Below are 21,422 nucleotides of genomic sequence, written 5' to 3' on the forward strand. Positions count from 1 at the left end.
TTTTCCATTGCTCCACAGTCCAATCTTTATGCTGCCTAGCAAATTGAAGTCGTTTTTTTTTTATTAATCTCACTAACATGTGGCTTTCTTGTGGTCACAGCTGTTTAGTCCCAATCCTGTAAGTTCTCGTCACATTGTGCGTGTGGAAATGCTCTTACTTTCACTATTAAACACAGCCGTGAGTTCTACAGTCGATTTCTTACAATGTGACTTCAAGCGTTTAATGATCTCCAATCACGATCATTCAAGATTTTTTTCCCACCACATTTCTTCCACGAAGCTGACGATTCACCACTATCCTTCCAGGTTTTAATAATGTGTTGGACAGTTCTTAACCCAATTCTAGTGATTTCAGCAATCTCCTTAATTGTTGCTTGATGCAGGCCAATAATTTGCCCCTTCTGAAAAACAGTAACATATTTTCCATGACCACGGGATACGTCTTCTGACATGGTTGTTTAAGAAATGAGAAGCTACACACTGCATTAGTTATGGTTAAAAGAATTGTTGCCAACTGAAACATTTTAATCACTGCAATAATGATCCCATCATAGGCTCTTAAGTATCTGCTTATTTAAGTCCAAACAGCTACTTTTTTTTTTTTTTTTGGACAGGCAGTGTATAAATGGGTATACTTGTTAGTGTTTAAGTTCAGCATTAATTTAGCATGCTAACATTCACTTTCACTAGTTAGTACATACAGAAATAGAAGAGATTTATTTGTGTTCCACTGACATGTCTAAGTTTGTTGGGTTTACCCAATTCAACTAGGTTCTTTCTACACAAAGTTTTTGTGTTAAGATTACATAGTAATTTTAAGTTAAGAAAACTCATTTCAGACATGTGGAACTACTGTCCACAACTGAATTAAGTTTAGCTACTTTTTGAGAGTGCAAAGATCGCATCCTAGTACCGGCCCAGCTTTAAGTCAAGAAACGGTATTCGCAACCTATTTTACTTTCATAATGTCACATATTTCTGACACAAACAGACAGCACCTGTTCCTCAGGGATGGGATCTCTGTCCTGTATGTGTGTAATGGGAGCAGGGGGAGGGGGTTCTGTAGCAGCTGTTTCCTCCGGCTGGTCTGAACTCTCTGAGGAACAAGCACAAATACACAGAATCTAATTAGTGTGTGTGTTTGTGTAGAACAAATTCCATCAGTTTTTAGATTCCTGATGCATACAACATTATGGGCCTAGATCTCATCGTTTGTCATAGCTGTGGTGCAGAAAGTAGCGCACTGGCTGTTGACAAATACAGTGCATCCGGAAAGTATTCACAGCGCTTCACTTTTTCCACATTTTGTTATGTTACAGCCTTATTCCAAAATGGATTAAATTCATTATTTCCCTCAAAATTCTACAAACAATACCCCATGATGACAACGTGAAAGAAGTTTGTTTGAAATCTTTGCAAATTTATAAAAAAAAAAAAAAAAAAAAAAAAATAATCACATGTACATAAGTATTCACAGCCTTTGCTCAATACTTTGTTGAAGCACCTTTGGCACCAATTACAGCCTCAAGTCTTTTCGAGTATGATGCTACAAGCTTGGCACACCTATTTTTGGGCAGTTTCTCCCATTCTTCTTTGTAGGACCTCTCAAGCTCCATCAGGTTGGATGGGGAGCGTCGGTGCACAGCCATTTTCAGATCTCTCCAGAGATGTTCAATCGGGTTCAAGTCTGGGCTCTGGCTGGGCCACTCAAGGACATTCACAGAGTTGTCCCGGAGCCACTCCTTTGTTATCTTGGCTGTGTGCTTAGGGTCGTTGTCCTGTTGGAAGATGAACCTTCGCCCCAGTCTGAGGTCCAGAGCGCTCTGGAGCAGGTTTTCATCAAGGATGTCGCTGTACATTGCTGCATTCATCTCTCCCTCGATCCTGACTAGTCTCCCAGTTCCTGCCTCTGAAAAACATCCCCACAGCATAATGCTGCCACCACCATGCTTCACTGTAGGGATGGTATTGGCCAGGTGATGAGCAGTGCCTGGTTTCCTCCAGATATGACCCTTGCCATTCAGGCCAAAGAGTTCAATCTTTGTTTCTCATGGTCTGAGAGTCCTTCAGGTGCCTTTTGGCAAACTCCAGGCGGGCTGTCATGTGCCTTTTACTGAGGAGTGGCTTCCGTCTGGCCACTCTACCATACAGGCCTGATTGGTGGAGTGCTGCAGAGATGGTTGTTCTTCTGGAAAGTTCTCCTCTCTCCACAGAGAAATGCTGGAGGTCTGTCAGAGTGACTATCGGGTTCTTGATCACCTCCCTGACTAAGGCCACCGATCGCTCAGTTTGGCCAGGTGGCCAGCTCTAGGAAGAATCCTGGTGGTTCCAAACTTCTTCCAATTAAGGATGATGGAGGCCACTGTGCTCATTGGGACCTTCAATGTTGCAGAAAGTTTTCTGCACCCTTCCCCAGATCTGTGCCTCGATACAATCCTGTCTCGGAGGTCTACAGACAATTCCTTGGACTTCATGGCTTGGTTTGTGCTCTGACATGCACTGTTAACTGTGGGACCTTATATAGACAGGTGTGTGCCTTTCCAAATCATGTCCAATCAACTGAGATTACCACAGGTGGACTCCAATCAAGTTGTAGAAACATCTCAAGGATGATCAGTGGAAACAGGATGCACCTGAGCTCAATTTTGAGTGTCATGGCAAAGGCTGTGAATACTTATGTACATGTGATTTTTTTCGTTTTTTATTTTTAATAAATTTGCTAAGATTTCAAATAAACTTCTTTCACACTGTCATTATGGGGTATTGTTTGTAGAATTTTGAGGAAAATAATTAATTTAATCCATTTTGGAATAAGGCTGTAACATTACAAAATGTGGAAAAAGTGAAGCGCTGTGAATACTTTCCGGATGCACTGTATAAGGGCTATGTGGGTTTGAAGCAAGCCTGGGGCATCCCATCGGATTCCAAATGGCACAATATGGGCCAAGTTATTCACCTGGCCAATATAGCAGCCTATCACTAATATTTCACAGGAATCTTTTGAGTAATATTATATGCACCATATATTTTCTTTTTTTATCTGTGGCAATCTACTGCAGTGTTGCCTGTGGTAATGCACTATTAAACAAGGCCAAAATTAATTAAGTTATTACTCTGAAAATATCTGCAGTTGTTTGCCACCCAGTGTGTGTGTGTGGATGTGCAAAAATACATCAAACAACTGTAGAGATGACCTTTGACCCAGCTGCATTAAAACAACCAGCACAGAGGAAATTCATCATATGATGCTAGACATCACGTGTTCAATGACTTCACAGACTTATGCATTATAGCCTAATTCTGTAAAGGAGATCACCCACTACATCTCTGTATCTTTCCTTTTTTACCCTGCCCTCCCACTTCCCTAATGCTCCCTAAAATAACTGCAGGGAAGGGAAATTGGTCAAATAAGAAACTCTAAAAATACTTCCAAGAAACACGCTGTTACCACAGAAACATACAAAGGCTGACGCACCTATCTGCATGGTGTGGACGTCATTAGAGAACTCATGCACACTTAAAGTAATTCTACTGCCACATTTAAACTGTTTAATAAACTAAACTATTTATAATTAGGACTGTCAATTTAACATTTTAAATGCATTACTGCATTTCTGAATCTCAGTGTTTTCTCAGATTAATAAATCAGCATATCATGTAATTTATTTGATTGACAGCCCTATTTATAACTAAACTTAATCTAACTACCATAAAACATTAAACAAAATAATTAAAAAAAACAGAAATGGAAAAATATTCAGAATAACATACACGCAAATTGGACCATTTAATATTCAGATCAGATTGAACCAGGAAATTAAACATACATTAACATTTTAATTGTTTTGATTGATTTAAATTTCAAAGCAGCATCACAAAAGTAATGATCCCGACTGCTGTGTTTGGTTGAGATGAAGACCTCTGACCTGGGCAGCTGGAGACCCTGCGCAGCATGCGGTCGACCTGCGCAAGCGTGTCGTCCCAGCAGCAGGTGCTGGCCTGCATGTGTGGCTGCAGCAGCTGCAGACGCTCCCTAAGTTCTTGATAGCCTGCGCACGTCATCTCCTCAGTCTCCTTAGCAACCATTAACTTCTCCAAATCATCCTCCAAAATTATGACCCTATGAGAAATAAACCACCATGATGCAATAAACTATAAAAACTGCAGTGTCATCAGGTTAGACTACAGCCATCAATGATGGCTATAACCGGTATGTTAAACTAAGATACTTTCGTTTACATAGGCAATGCATTTATTTAAAGGGGTCATGAAATGGAGAATACAATTTTCCTTGATATTTAGACATATAACAGGTAACTGTACTGTAACTTTCAAAACTCAAAACTTCCTCCCCAGTCTAAAAAAAAAAAGAGCATTTATAGTTTCCACCCTGTTGAAACATCATTTTGAAATCTGTCTGTTCATGACACACAAGACATTGCTCATTTGTATTTACACATCCCATAACATGCATCATCGCACCCTTGGCACTGCCCACTGGTGCTTCAGTTCATACACCAAGAGAGAGCCGGTCAAAGAGGACTAGTGCGGCCTAACTATTCCTGAACAGCAAAGGGACCCATGTTGACCGTTTTCAATTATTTTTATATATAAACATGCACTAACTAGACAGACATCTTTAACCGCTGTCATGTAACTGCTTTTCATGTAAATGCTTTTAAAATATGCAGTGTCAAGTTACAACTCACTTTCATTCAGCTACTCTGCCTCTTGCTGTTTTGAGCACAAATTCGTCCTGGATGCGTTCTTTCGCCCATCTTTGCTATTTTACATTTTTGGTGTATGTAAACATGCACTAGATGGACGTCTTTGACCGTTTTGCTGTGTTTTCGGCAATGTGAGCCTCAGTGCTCCTATGTGTGTGCGTCATTTCACTGTGCTTTGGACTGTGTATTTTTTTGGGCTCATATCAGTGTGGATTGTTTGTGAACCAGTCATAATATGATTCAAGCTTTGCAAAGGAACTCTTTTTGAAGGATGGGGCAGTTAAAAACACTTGGTCAAAAATGTAATTCAACCATTTCATTCATGAAGATTTCAAATGTCATGACTGTTTGATAGTTTATGGTGCTGAGTGATAACAGTTGTGGTTGAGATGAGCAGTTTAATATATTCGGATGCAATGTGTTGGATGTGCGTTATGTGTAAACCCTGAAATGTAGTTTTATAATGTTGTGGAGCTGATTCATTTTCTTCCGATTGAGTTTCAAATATGGCTGTATTCGATGTTAGCCAATCATAACAGTGGTCATTTACGTTGAAGTTTTAAGTAGGTGCTTAGGTCAAAACCGAGCGTTTCAGACAGAGGGCCAGATATAGTGTGAAAAATGATCATATATTACTAAATTATGACTGCTTTGGTGCAAAAAAAAAAAAAAAAAAAAAAAAAAAAACTTTAATAACATTATCAGTGGACCTCAGGAATATAACAAAAAATAAAAAAAAATAGCATTTCATGACCCCTTTAAACTGTGTTTTGTAGGAAGAAAATAAAGTAAAAAACACTTTACAATAAGGCTGTATTCATTGACATTATTTAACAACTTTAGTTAACGGAACTAACAATGAACAATATTTTTACAGCATTGATTAATCTTTCATTTTTGTTCATTTTTACATATACAAATACATTTTTAACACAAAGTTTTATAAATTAACATTAGATAATGCATTATGAGCTAACATTGACTGACAATGAACAGTAATATATTAAGAAATTAACATTAACCATGATTAAATTTGTTTTAATTTTTTTATTATTGTTCTTTAGTAGTTCATGATACCTAATGCATTAACTAAGGTTCAGGTATACAATCTTATTGTAAAGTGTTACTGAAAATTAATTGATTCATCTAGGAGCAAAACTTTTTGACTTCTGAATACAGTAAAATATAAGGTATAAAAATGAAGTATCAGTTATGGTGGCTCCACATGCTGATATTAATTTATACAAAACTATATTGCAACATAATCAGCAAAAACAGTGATTTTGTACATAATATTTACGTAAAATGAAAATAGTTTATGGTAAATGTTGTTAAAAGTTAATATTTTACACAAAAACAAATGTGAATTTATTGAAAGATTTATTGATTAGATTTGTTGGTGGCCAATGGCTGACATAACGGTGATGTATATTTCATTTAATGACTACAAATGAGACAAACAAAAAAAAAAGCTGACATTAAATCAACATTTATTTTTTTCACAATATCTACTCTATTTGTTTATTTTTTTATTTGAAAAATGTAATAAAAAATAAATAAATTTTAAACCGAAAATTTGCATAGTCAAAGAAGAGGGAACTACCATTTCTGATAATCAGCCAAGTAAGCATTCTATTGGCAATAAAAATGTCCAGAATTCAGCTGATTGATTGGCTTGGCCTTTGTGACAGTCCATTACTAATTGTCATGGTGAATGCAATCTTTAAAACAGTCTTTAAGCATTTTGTAAAATTTTATAAAACTAGTGGCAAACCATTATATAGGCCAATATTTGACTGTTTGAGATCTATCGTTTCATCGAAATTGGCTGATAACAGTACCACTTGGCCAAGAGGTATTAGTTCACAAATGTTTCAGTTCCAAAATCTACCAACATTATTTTCAAATGGATACTGCATATTTTAATTTAAATATTTTTATGAATATGTGTGTAAATTTTCCAATTTTTTTTAAATAAATAATAATAAAAAAATAGATATATACACACCTCATTTGAAATTACTGATCTGCATTTTATACCATACATGGCATTATATCGGCCATTAGCCACCCTTCTCTCTAGATATCAGCATTGACCTTTGAAAAACCACTAATTAAGTGGTACCTACTCATTCAGGAGTGTTTTCAGGTGAAGTTGTAAACTGCGGACGGATGTGTGTAGAGAATTGAGCTCTCTACACTTCTGTTGAGCACGTCCGTTTCGTCCTGAGCAGAGTGACTGGTGCTGCGTCTCAAAGTAGCGATGGAAGTCATAGCTGCGCTGAAGATCTCCAAGACAACCGGCCAGGGTGCGATGCAGAGAGTCAGTAATCAAAGGGACGCTGTTAAACGTGAAGGGGCTGGACCTGGAATTAAGCTCCTCCCTCCCTGGAGACAGTAGCAGAGCTAATCGACGGAAAAACTCAGAGCTCTGCCCCACCCACAACTGGAACAACATCTGCAAAATACATAAGAGTACAAGAGTGATTGTGTGTATTGAAGAGACAGGTGTGTTTTTATATCAACAGTAGGGCTGGGCATTATATTGAATATTTAGCCGTGGCTGTCTGCCGTGAGGGGAGGAGGGGCTCACTGCCGGCTGCCTGGAGCGGTGGAGCCTCTGCCAGGGGCGGAGGGGCTTGCTGCCGGCCGCCAGAACGTGGAGGGGCATTCCATCTGCCAGGGGTCAGAGGACTTACTCCGGTCCACCCGGAGAGGAGCGGCTGTCGTCCGCCAGAGGGTAGAGGAGTGGTCGAGGACCAGGCGACGGCGTGTCTGGGAACCGGCGAGCAATTTTTTTTTCTCTCTCTCCTCTCTCACTGTCGCTCTGCCTCGCTCTTTCCCCTCTCCCCTTGTCTCCCTCCCAGGTCTCAAAAAGCAGGGAAAGCCTGCCGGAAGGCGAGGAGGAGTGTGACGAGGAGGAAGGCGGGGCTGGGCCGTGAGTGTGCACGGCTGGCCCCCAATCGGGCTAATCAGCCAAGGAGAGGGATATTTATTTAAAATAAAAACATGACCTGATTATTTTCAGCTATATTTGTACTCTATTTTACTTCTTGCATCTAACATCTTAAACATCTACTAGGCAACAATTGTTGTTGGTTCAAATGATTACTGCTCTGATTGACAGGAAATCTAACTTTTGACTGAAATACTGTATATTCAGGTATAATGTTTTTAAGCGATATCACCCAGCCCCTAATCAACAGTGTGAGTATAGAAAAACTCTGTAAACCTTGAGAGATGGTAGGCTGTAATCATTGGTCAGTTCTTGCGCCTGCTCGTCAGAAAGATGCTCCACCCCAAGGCCGAGACCCAGCTCTCGGATTGGCACGGTCGACACGTAGTTAGTGACATTGTCAATCTCAGAGTTCAACGGAAACTTAGAGCAGACAGTCAAGGAAATCAACTCATCAACTAGAATCCAAGTTAATTAAATTAAAAGTTCAAAAATTGTAATCTCAAAGCAAATAATGATTTAAATTCTGTTGTGTGAGGATATGATTTGAGCATGATGCATGTGGCGAGACGGGAAGCTCTGAATGTGCAGCGAAGACACTGATAGGCCACCTTCCGTAGACCAATCAGCTGCTGGCTGCGAAGCTGCCCCACCCTGTTAAAGGGACAGGCGCCACTCACCCTGTCGAGTAAACTTAACAAGTGTAACGTGATCCAACTGTGCAGACGTCCGAGAACCATTAGGGCAAACAAACTTCACACACAACAACACACATAATACTAAAATACTGTTACACAACACATACAACAACACACATCAGATAAGGACTGAAATTGGATTTTTCAAATGCTGATAACTAAGGGTGTGGAAAAAGCCAATAACCGATTTATCAGTAATTAATTAAATGTGTTTTCTTTCTAAGAAAATTTTCTTAGTCTTTCCTTTAGGATTAATTATTATAATCAGCGAACTATCTGTGTTAATTTCTGCCGATAACCAATAGTCTCAAAAGTAGCTGTCGGCACAGATTAATTGGCAAAACCGATATATCGGTCAACCTCTAACACACATAATACTACAAAACTGTTACATACTAGGGCTGGGCAAACTATACGTGTTGATTCCTGCTGATAACCAATAGTTCCAAAAGTAGCTATAAGCACCGATTAATTATCAAAACTGATATAACGGTCGACTTCTAACACACATAATACTACAATACTGTTACATACTAGGGCTGGGTGAAATATCTGCATTAATTTCTGCCGATAACAATAGTTTCAAAAGTAGCTATTGGCACCGATTAATCGGCAAAACCGATATATTGGTCGCCCTCTAACACACATAATACTACAATACTGTTACATACTAGGGCTGGATGAACCATCTGCAATCATTTCTGCCGATAACAATAGTTTCAAAAGTAGCTATTGGCAATGATTAATCAGCAAAACCGATTTATCGGTCACCCTCTAACACACATAATACTACAATACTGTTACATAATAGAGCTGGGCGAAATATCTGCATTAATTTCTGCCGTTAACCAACCGTTCCAAAGCAGCTATCGGCACCAATTAATCTGCAAAATCGATATATCGGTCTACCTTTAACAAACATAATACTACAATAATGTTACATACTAGGGCTGGGCGATAGGACGCTGTAATCAGATATCGACTTCAACAGATTTCCAGTTATAACATTCTATATTTAGACATGACTTGTAACAAATAAGCTATGGCCTAGCAACTAGATAAACAACAGCACGTATATTAGAAATTTCATTAAGGAAATACAGACTGCCAGGAAAAGACATTATTATGAAATGTCATTAAAATGAAAATAATGAGAGTGATGAAACATTGCGGTCTTTATGAAAAACTTTTATTCAAAAGCTATTCAAAATATGCTGCTTTGTGACATCAACTTGTATTCAGCATTCACTCCATAAAGAAAAGTTTTTAATTTGTAGGCCATGGAAGTTAACAAGGTTTCTTTTGAAATAAAATTATGGTGTGCGTAGGCCCCATTAACAACCATGTGAATTACTTAGGGAAAGCGCAGTTTAAGAAACAAAGAAAGTGATAAAATCATAAAATAATACAAAAACAAGTTCATCTTGAACATAAAATTGAGTTCAATTGCATTTTCTTTAGGCAGTATTAACTGCTTTAACGAAACTTAATGCAAACACAAATTTGATAAGAACACAGCGGAAATTTTTAGGCAGCATTAATTGGGGAATACAAGGACATTTATTAGGCTAACACCTAAGATGAAAACTGCCGCTTTTTATTTGTTTAAGCACAGACTAAGTAAACAAACTTTTGCAACAGTTTTATTGAAGTAAAAATTATTTGGGCTGTGTTAAACTTTCTAGAGGTAAAGTTGATTAATATTTCAATTATTATCATTATTATGTTTAAACTTATAATTGTCTTTAGATCTTAATTTGTTTTGGTAAGTTTCCACCTGTTGTCGAAGATGAATACTTGCGTGACGGTAAATGTTTGGATTTGGGGAGGTGGTTTCATGCAATTTTTTTACCACTATGTTATTTTAATTGCTTTGTCATTTAGTTTGAAATGCAATTAGAAATTAGAAATATCTTTGGTTAAAGATTAAGTTTTTCGTGTTTCAATAAATGAATTAAATTTTTACAGCAAAAACAACTGGTGAAGTAGTGAAGTGCATGCAAAAATATTCACCAATTCCTCAGCAGTAGGGGCAGGGGGGGGGTTGATGATGTAATTGGATTTTACGATAATATTTAAATAAAAATATTATGAAAATATTTCTTGCATATTGCCCAGCCCTATTACATACATCACACACACACAACAACAACAACAAAAAAACATACAATACTACAATACTGTTATTATTGCAATAAACTGTGACAACACAATATTTATAAAACTAACAGAGAAATGACACAAATAAATAAACAAAAACACATTTTATATTACTAAGAAATAGTAAATTCTATAAGACAAACACAGTATCCATTGTACACGACAAATTAAGTTTGACTCACTTGAAACATTTAAAAAAAAAAAAAAAAAAGCACACAAATAGGGATGTCCTTTGTGACTTGTGTGTCATTATCCAAGTCTTCTGAAGCCATACAAGAGTTTTTGGTGAGAAACAACTGAAAATGTTATATATTTTAACAGTGAACATCTGTTTTTGTCTCAGCACGGGTTTTTTTTTTTCAATCAAATGCCTACAGAAGACTTGGAATATGACACACAAGTTGCATGGACTACTTTTATGACACTTTTGGGTGCTTTAAAGTGGTTACTATCAACTGCCATTGTATGGAAATCAACAATCGCAATGTTCTCATAAAATTTTTTGGTAAACTATTGCTTGAAACAACTTCAAAATAGCCGAATGGCATGCAAAGCAAATAAAGGCCAGAAACGTATTTGTCTCATTAAAAGCTGAAATTCTTGAAAAAAGATATGTTGACATAAGTAGTTTGGAAAAACCTTCTGTTAATTATTTTATTTATTTATTTTTTTGGAAATTTAGTGTAAACCTAAGAAAACTTCTCGATATTCATGACTCAATTTATATTTGTAAAAAAAAAAAGATTTTGAAATTAATGATTAATTTGTTTACACTTACGTGTATTCAAAGAGCAAAGAAAGTATTTTAATACCTTTTACTTGATGGTTTTACCACATTACATTTTAAAGTAATTTAATAAATAAAAAATTGGTAGAAAATGCTATAATTTTAGGGTTGCGTGGTTTACCGGTACTAACGAAGTATCGCGATACCAAAAAAATTTAAACAGTATGATATCATCTGATGATAATTTCGGTACCGTATTACAGTATGCTGTAATTAGCAAAATTATATGAGATGTGACAGTTTTGAAATGAAATCAATGCCAATTTGAAAATAAAATAAAAACTTCTGGATATGGCCAAGTGTGATCATTAAACAGCAGAAGGTTGTAATTTCATTAAATATTATAGTCACATGTGCTGCACGCTACAGAATGAACAAGAGGTGCCGCTCTGCTCTGTCATCTGCTTCACACACATGGGCGCACACACACACACACAGACACACTCACACAAACTCAACACACTGATGGTGCTTAATTTTCATGCAGTGTGTTCCGAGTATAAACGTCTGTTAACACTTAAATGAACTCCTCCGTTGCAGCTCGGAGATTTCAGCTCAGGAGTCGTGACGGGATTATCCCAGCATTAATGGAAGCTTGATATAACTAACCCGTCAAAACAGGAAGAACTAAAAGGTCTGTCAAAATGAAAGCTCTATTCAATGGGATGCGTGAAATTGATGACAGAATATATAACTACTGTATAAAAATGTAATATTCAAAAAGTAGCAATAATTCTCATAATTACAATAATATAATATTAAATGGTTGGATTATTATTATCTGTAAGCAATATCACAAATGCAAGTGTTTTATCAGTGTGTTGTGATTCACCCATAACAGCCTTGTGCCACAGGTAATCAGATTTTTTTTTTCATTAATACTGTGAAGCATTATTTTTATTTGATTAAAAGTATGTATCAATTAGATTAAACACCATTTGATCATAACATTTAATTAAAACATTTAACATGGAAACAGAAAATGCATAATTTGTATCTGTGAGACTTTATGCAGTTCTTTTAATCAAGTCATTTTCTGTGTAATTTCATCAAAAATCTGAGGCTTTTTATTTGTTGATTATAGTATCGAGTTAGTATCGATACCGTGGTACCAGGGCTGGTATTGTACCGAAGCCAAAAGTTTGGTATCGGAGCAACCCTAAAACCAACATGGACATTCTCATTATATCATCAGACAACCTTATCTTTCAATGACCCATATATAGACATAACATTACTCTAAAGTTTGTGTGTGTGTGTTCTGTGCTGGGTCACTTACAGTGTGAATCCTCGTAAGATGACTTCAGTCTCCTGTATGAGTCGCAGTGATTTGCGAGAGAGGCTGGTCAGAGCTCGACTGTTGTTCACCAATCCCTCCAGCTGAACGGCCAGAGATTGAACGTGACGCTGTAGACCTGCCTTATGCCACAGACACAGACCACGGTACACACACACCACAAACAACAACACAACACACCCCCACAGGGCCTGCTCATGGTCAGGGTATGAGCAACGGACGGCGAGGAGGATGGCTAGCAGCCCGACCAACACTGACACGTCCCTGTAAACACAGGCAGACACAAAAACACCTTTTGTGTTTCACAGAAAGAATAACAGCATATACTGTAAGAATGATATGTGGGTGAGTAAATGAAAGTATTTTTGGGGGAACTATCCCTTTAAATTGGCACTGATGTATGCATGTACCATATTGAGGGTGGTGAAACATAGCGTGGTGCGGGCACAGCAATGCTGGCACTGGGGCAGACAGTATCAGTCGAGCCCAGAGAGAGCACACTCGGATCCAACAGCTCAATCAACTCAACATCTTCCTGCAACAGCACGTCCTGAGATAACAGACAGCGCAGGGAATACTGGCGGAAAGCAGCATCCTGCAGGAAACACAAACACACATAAACACAATCTCTCTGTGGCTGCAGATCAATAATCTAATTAACTAATCCAATGATTGCATTCAGTCAGTTTTTCATCATGTCAACTGCACTGCACAATAATACTGCATTTGGAAGTTATTAGTGTGATTTAGTTGAAGTACACCCACTTTAAAAAAAAAAAAAAAAAAAAAAGGAGAAAGAATCAATTATAATTTTATTCATATGAAAATAATGAACAACTAACCTCGCACACCTGAGACGTAATTGATAGGTGTGTCGGACACTAGCTGTAGCAAAATCAATGAAATGGAAAAATTCCCGCACACTATCCTGGCTTGCAAAGAGTATCAAAATTTATTAAGCAACGTTTTGGTCACTCGACCTTGGTCAGGCATTTACAAACAGAGTGCAACTGCACCAAATTTAAAATATGTCATGACCAGTCAACACATCTGATGACCATGACATCACAACCAATGACAATCAATAAAATAGAGAACATCTAGAAAACACCTATGAATACAGAAAAGAGAAAAACATCACCCCATATACATATAATAAATTACACCTGTAAGGTAACCTGAAACATTACATACAGATCCTTTTCTTTCATTTATATTCCATATACATATTAGTGCCCTACCGATATATCGGTCGGCCGATATTAACCTTTCACCGATATATCGGTATCGGCGTATATTTTACTGATATGCGCCGATATGAAAACTTTTTTTCAGAACATATAATGCAGAAAACAATGCTTTAGTATTGGTGTCATAACGTAGTTTGTCCAGCAGAGCGCGCTCCGACTCCATTGTTTACAGAGCTGAACTGACAGTGGCTCTGCAGACAGGGCGGAGTTCAACGGTGTCATCACGGTAAGCTGTTAACTAGTCTGTTAAATACTTAATAAACAATGACCCCATCATTTTCCCTTTTCAATATAACTAATATAACGTTAACCTTGTCCCTGACAACCATGTCACTCATGTCTGTTTGCTGTTAGCCAGCTATAGTTTGTCAGTGCAGTCAGTAATGAAGCAGATTGAAAGGTAAACATCAGAGCATCTTTTTGCAGCTCATCAGACAACAGTGTGGTGGTGGATTGTGTCTGTTGAGTGTTGATTTCACGCTACGTTGTTACCTAGTTGGTAAGACACAATGCTGGAAAGTAAAACAAACAACATCTGTCTTTTACTCTCTGTGACAATGAGCTTATAGCTAACTAGCTAATCACATAGCTTCTTTCATTGCTTGTCAGCTGGGTGGAAGCTAATGAGTAAATATGTATTCACCAAACTGTTTTGTTCAGGATTCAACCGAACAATTCCAGTCGTTGCATTTATAAAATGTAATATTTAGAATTCTGGTTTTCCACCACTGAAAGGTTCCCCTAAACTTGTATAGCAGAATACGGTGTAACAACGCTGCCGCTGTTTATCTTGACTTGGCAGTATTAATATAGTAAGCATTTGACTGATATTAAACAGTAATACTGATGTTTATTTAGCTATTTATTTTATTTTTATTTATTCTTTATTTTAATGGTCAGCGACTGACTGATACTAAACATACAGTACTGATGTTTATTAAGCTATTAATTGTATATACATACACATATATACATACACACACACACATACCTAAATATACATGGGGAAAAAACTGTATCTATACATACAGTATATCTACAGCATCACATTAAACAAGTCTTCATCATTAAGTCCCATCGGTGATGAGATTTGGAGTGTGTAGATCCAATAAATCTCACGTCTCTGTAAAATCAATTCAATGTTGCCTTCTCTTTGTGGTATCTTAACACTCTTGATGCCACAAAAACACAAAGAGGAGACATCATGATTAAATTCAACAAAATGAGCTGCGACAGGATAATTTAGATCTTTTCTCCTGATCAAACTCTTCTGTTCCCAAATTCGTTGTTTTAACTGATGTGATGTTTTTCCCACGTATCCAAGACCACAAGGGCAACGAATCAAATACACAACATGTGTAGAGGAACAGGTGATAACAGTTTATTGAATACCTTTTACCAGTTCGCAGATGAAAAAAAAAAGGATGATTTAAAAGTATTATTACACTGAGCACAATTACCACATGGATAGTTCCCATTTGGAATTGGACTAAACAGTCTCTGAGATGGTGCGAGAAACTTACTGCGGAATTGGGCATGGACTAATGAATATGTCGTAGTAAAAGTAAATGAAAATTCTTTTGCTTTCCTTTGATTTGGATTCAATAAATCAGAGCGTGTTTTACGAACAGCGGTCCTAAACGCTTCTTCGATCCAATCAGGTGGGTATCCACGTTGAAGAAATGTATTTTTCATTATCTGGGACTTATCAATAAAACCTAAATCAGAGTGACATATCCTCCTCAATCTATAAAACTGACTTTTAGGAAGACCCTTTTTTAGAGGAGTAGGGTGAAAACTGGAGGCAAGCAAAAGAGCATTTCGGTCAGTGTCTTTTGTAAATAAAGTAGTAATGAGACTCCCTTCGTTTTTCTGAACCCACATGTCAAGAAAATGGACACGTACCGAACTCACTTCCAAACTAAACTCCAAATTCTCCACAAAACCATTTAGAAGTTTTACAAAATCATGAACTTTGTTAAGATCCCCCTCAAAAATACAAAATACATCATCAATGTTTCTATACAATTTTAAGATGCATGAAAGGAAAGGATTAACATTGCTGTTAAACACAAAACAATGCTTAAAAAAAAAAAAAAACACAAACAAATGAGCATAATTAGGGGCAAAAAAAAAAATCAATCACATTGCTGTCCCACTCAGTTGTAAATAAAAATCATCAACGAAACTAAAATAATTATATTTCAAAACATGTAAAGCCATATCTATTAGAAATTCTGAAGGTGGAATCACATCTTCTCGGCCAGAAAGATAATTATTTAGCACACAAAGTCCCCCCTCATGAGAGATATTTGTATATAAACTAGTAATGTCTAAAGTAACAAAGATGTCTCAGGTAAACCTTGTACATCTGATATTTTATTAATGAAATCTGTCGAATCTTTAATATATGCTGGTAACGAATGAACAAAAGGTTTATTAAAAAAAAAAATCAACATATTGATAAAAGGGAGATAGAAGAGCATTAGTTTGAGCCACAACTGGATGACCTGGAGGATCAGTGAGTCTTTTGTGAATCTTTGGTAGAGTGTAGAAAACAGGCCTGATAAGATGCTGGCAATTTAGGAATTCAAACTCATTCGGAGATATCCATCCTTGGGTTTTGGCATTATTCAAAAAAGAAGTTCCTCTACCCATGTTGTGTATTTGATTCGTTGCCCTTGTGGTCTTGGATACGTGGGAAAAACATCACGTCAGTTAAAACAACGAATCAGTGAACAGAAGAGTTTGATCAGGAGAAAAGATCTAAATTATCCTGTCGCAGCTCATTTTGTTGAATTTAATCATGATGTCTCCTCTTTGCGTTTTTGTGGCATTGAGAGTGTTAAGATACCACAAAGAGAAGGCAACACTGAATTGATTTTACAGAGACGTGAGATTTATTGGATCTACACACTCCAAATCTCATCACCGATGGGACTTAATGATGAAGACTTGTTTAATGTGATGCTGTAGATATACTGTATGTATAGATACAGTTTTTTTTCCATGTATATGTATGCATGTGTATGTATGTATATATGTGTATGTATGTATATGTATATACGTATATATATATATATATATATATATATATATATATATATATATATATATATATATATATATGGAATATAAATGAAAGAAAAGGATCTGTATGTAATGTTTCAGGTTACCTTACAGTTGTAATTTATTATATGTATATGGGGTGATGTTTTTCTCTTTTCTGTATTCATAGGTGTTTTCTAGATGTTCTCTATTTTATTGATTGTCATTGGTTGTGATGTCATGGTCATCAGATGTGTTGACTGGTCATGACATATTTTAAATTTGGTGCAGTTGCACTCTGTTTGTAAATGCCTGACCAAGGTCGAGTGACCGAAACGTTGCTTAATAAATTTTGATACTCTTTGCAAGCCATGATAGTGTGCGGGAATTTTTCCATTTCATTGATTCATATGAAAATAAAAATGTATATAAATAAAAAAATTTAAAATTTGTTTTAAAAAAAACATTACACATTTTTATACAGTTAAAATGATTTTGTTTAAAAATGTTTGCATGTTTAACAATGTAGTTAAATATAACAAATACAAATTATTTACATTTAAAAATATTTATAAATATATTTTTCATAAAATGCATAATTAATATGATGAAAAATAATGCTTACATGTATAAGAATGGCATAAAATATAACAATTAAATATGTACATTTTAAATGTATGTATTATTTTAATTGCATTTAAAAAAGCATTTGCATATTGCTGTATTATTTATTTACCAATTCAGTTACAAAATGACAAAAACATGTTTAAAATTTTGTTTAAAAATGTATGTTTACATTTTTTGTTTAAATATAGTTAAATATAACAATTGAGTATTGTTTACATTAAAAATCTTTATAAAAATCTTTATCTTAAAATGCATTTTTTATTTTATTTATTTATTTATTTATTTTTAAGTATTTTCAAATTACTTTTCACCATCCATTTGCCAATTCAGTTATAAAATGACAAAAATATATATATATATGACTTTGTTAAAAAATAATGTTAATATGTTTATCAATGCAGGTAAATATAATAATTAAATATTTAAATATTTATACATTATTTTTTTTAATTGCATTTAAAAAAGCATGAATTAAAAATGCATTTTTTTTTTTTTTTTTTTAAGTATTTGCAAATTACTTTTCACCATCCATTTGCCAATTCAGTTACAAAATGACAAATAGCCATGTTTAAAAATATTTTGATTAAAATGTATGTTTACATGTTTAACAACGTAGTTAAATAGAACTAAAAATTGTATATTAAAAAATATCATATTTATATATAATTAATTGCATTAAAGAACATTTGAAATTGCTTTTCTTTATCCATTTGCCAATTCAATTACAAAATGACAATAGACATATTTAAAATGATTTTGTTTAACAATATAGTAACATATAAATCAAAATTTGATATTTAATTTTTTTTAATTTATATACTTTTAAATTGCATTTTAAAAAACATTTGCCAATTGCTTCTTTTTTTATTAATTTGCCAACTCAGTTACAAAATTACTAATAAATAGACATTTTGTTTTTCAAACAATGTTTACATATTTAAAAATTAAGTCAAATATAACTATTGTTTTATATTAAAAAAATTATAATTTATATATATTTTTAAATTGCATTAAAAAAACATCTGCCAATTGCTTTTCTTTATCCATTTGCCAGTTTAGTTAAAAAATGTAATTGGACAGTTTACCATATACATTTAACCAATGAATCATGGGGGAAACACTCTCAGACACAAAATGGCTGATACATGATACAACTAAGTGCCAAAACATTTTACAACAGGCATTGGACGCGAGTTTAGGGCTGTATCTCTGTAAAGGGAAAAACAAACAGAACGAAACAGAAAGGTTTTATTCTCACCAGCTGCTGCTCCTGCCAATGTGTGGCGCTGTCTCGATGCAGTGGACTCAGGCTGTGCAGAGCATCAACCAACCTCCAAATACCAGCCTTCTGCAAACACACACAGATATTTGACTGCAACTACATATTACATTTGTTACAGTATGTCTACACAGTACATCAACCTCATTTCAAAAGATAAAAAAAATAAAACTGTTTTCTATGATATAACCCCTTCAATAACAGTACTAGATTATTAGCAGCAGTATAGTGGATACGGTTTGTATTTAGTATGGCCTCTTGTTATTATGTTCACTCATTATGATCAACAGCGATTGATTATTGATCACGTCTGAGTCACAACATCAACAGCCACAACAGACTCACTGGAGTAGTCGTTTTCATCCATTTGACATGTATGAATAAAAGTTATCGTTTTTAAAGAACATTTAAAGGAAAGTTTTTGGTTTTTTTTGGTGTGTTGTTATTCAGAAAGAAACAGTCTGTAGATTTGAGAAAGTTTCAGAGAGGGGTTTTGCTGTGTTTTGTCTTTTCTTTCTGCACGTCTTTAGTATTCTGCTGCTGTTCGACTCACACACGGTCTCTTTCTCTTCTTCAGTTGTGTGACAAACACACAAAGCATCTAAAATCTGTGTGTGTGTGTGTGTGTGTGTGAGAGAGAGAAACACACACATAGCAGACTAAGAACACAAACAGGCACTCAGTGTGTGGTTGTGTGTACTTGCCAACATGGACTGTGTCAACAAAATATGATGTGTTTTTTACTCTGATTAAATTTTCTATTGTACACACATAAAATAAAGGAGAGTTCATAACACAAAGTATTTTGCTCTGCAAAGTCTCTATGCTCTGGAATGAACTTCAGCACATTCCCAAACAGCTTTCACTTAATACCAGGGGTTGTGTGTGTGACGTCATTACGGGTGGCATGGTTTGTCCACGAGGTCAAGAAGCATGTGCAGTTTACATGCTCCACGAGGCCCGCAAACTTCAAATAATGTCACGTCAAATGTTAAAAGCAGAAAATAGCTCATTTTTAGAGTGAAAGTCTTGGTTAATGTGTTCAACGTCACTAACTTTCTAGTGACACCTGGCCATGCCATTTGGTGTTCCAGGCATCAGTCATTGTTAATTTTTAAACTGAAACCCCTGACCGCACAGAATAAAGTTTTACAATCTCATACCATCTACACTGGATGCAAGATTTGTGTCACTTCAAGAGCAAATTGCTCCTATTATAATCAATAATGCTGTCTACAGGGAATAAGTCCATCACGTCACGCCACGTACATAACTTCTTAAATAAACATTATTAACATAACATTACATCAAAGCCAACTTATGTTTCTGATCTCTGATCCACTCATTTTAATCAAATTTTGTTTCTAATTGTATGAGGTTCTTGCAATATTAACATTATATTTAGAATTATGTGTGCGTCCAGTGTAGACAGCCTCAAGTCGTTGCGGCATTTAGTGTCAACGGTTGCATCCAGTGTAAGACAGCGTGTTGACCAATGTAGACCGGTAGGATAGGATTTCATGTGTTCTTTTGTGTGACGGGTTGTTACGTCAGGTGTTGCAACAATAAGACATGTCATAAATATGTCAAAGGGTGGCCAAAGCAGTGTAAACCACTTTTACGATAACACCGACAGTCGCTTTGCCCACTCCAAAGAGATGCTCTAAGGTGCAGTAACTCACATTGGTTGGAGGACACAAGCATTTTCTTTCCTAAACAGAAAATAATACAAATCTGGCCACATATAACTTGCAGTTTGAACAGTTCTAGGTCTAGGTCTAAAACAAATTAATTTATGAAAAAAAATCTGATTTCCCCTGATGTGTCCATGATGTCATAATGGGGCCTCTATGATGTCAAAATAGGGCCTTTGGGATGTCATAATTGTGGATTTTTGATGCCATTACAGTGCCTCAATGATGTCATAATGGGGCATTAATGATGCTATAATGGGGTTCTTTATGATGTCATAATGGGGGATCTATGATGTAATAATGAAGCCTCTATGATGTCAATGTGGTATTTATGATGCCAGAATGGTGCCTCTACGATGTCATAATGGTGCGTATATGATGTCAGAATGGGGCCTCTACCTTTTCCACCGAAAAAGTGATGGTTCTCGTGCTGAGCCTGTGCTCGGCTGGTTCATGACCAGGGTAATCTGGAGCCGCACTCTTCTACAACATGAGAACCGAACGGTGACGTAATGGGTTGTGTGTCAGCGTGGTAGCTTTCCATGACTACCTCACCTGCCCATTAACAAAAATGACACGTCACAGTGTTTGTACCGTTTTGAGGACATATTTAAACAGAGAAATGCAATCCAACGTTATTACATAGCCAGAGATTACATCTACGCTCAGGATGACAGGTAACGTAATTAGATTATTTTGAGTGAACTAATTAATGTGGCTTAACTGGCTATAAAATGTAACAGTGGAATTGTTATTAACATTGGTATAGCAGATGGTTTTATTTGGATTTTTGCCAGGTTTACTTAACAGATAGCAGTGATCTTCCTTAGTAAGTGAGTAGTCCCCTTACTGAACAAAACAATGCACAAAATAAGATGAGTGTTAGGAAAGCTAACAAA

General features: G+C 35.9%; 1 protein-coding gene across 2 annotated transcripts in view; it reads right to left on the bottom strand.

The window, feature by feature from the left end:
- The window catches only part of LOC127435389 (vezatin-like), a 38,820-nt gene that overhangs the window by 8,398 nt on the left and 9,000 nt on the right, over window positions 1-21,422 (bottom strand). The window contains exons 3-10 of one of the 2 annotated variants that reach the window (XM_051688832.1): window positions 18,809-18,898; window positions 13,036-13,220; window positions 12,608-12,889; window positions 8,227-8,364; window positions 7,960-8,107; window positions 6,857-7,185; window positions 3,927-4,120; window positions 999-1,096 (exon numbers count right to left, since the gene is read on the bottom strand). In XM_051688832.1, the coding sequence (XP_051544792.1) occupies window positions 999-1,096; window positions 3,927-4,120; window positions 6,857-7,185; window positions 7,960-8,107; window positions 8,227-8,364; window positions 12,608-12,889; window positions 13,036-13,220; window positions 18,809-18,898 (1,464 nt within the window). Of the gene's footprint in view, window positions 1-998; window positions 1,097-3,926; window positions 4,121-6,856; window positions 7,186-7,959; window positions 8,108-8,226; window positions 8,377-12,607; window positions 12,890-13,035; window positions 13,221-18,808; window positions 18,899-21,422 lie in introns of both variants that reach the window. The other variant, XM_051688831.1, reaches the window with a different exon arrangement.

Source organism: Myxocyprinus asiaticus, chromosome 45, assembly GCF_019703515.2.
Source record: "Myxocyprinus asiaticus isolate MX2 ecotype Aquarium Trade chromosome 45, UBuf_Myxa_2, whole genome shotgun sequence".
Lineage (NCBI taxonomy): Eukaryota > Metazoa > Chordata > Actinopteri > Cypriniformes > Catostomidae > Myxocyprinus > Myxocyprinus asiaticus.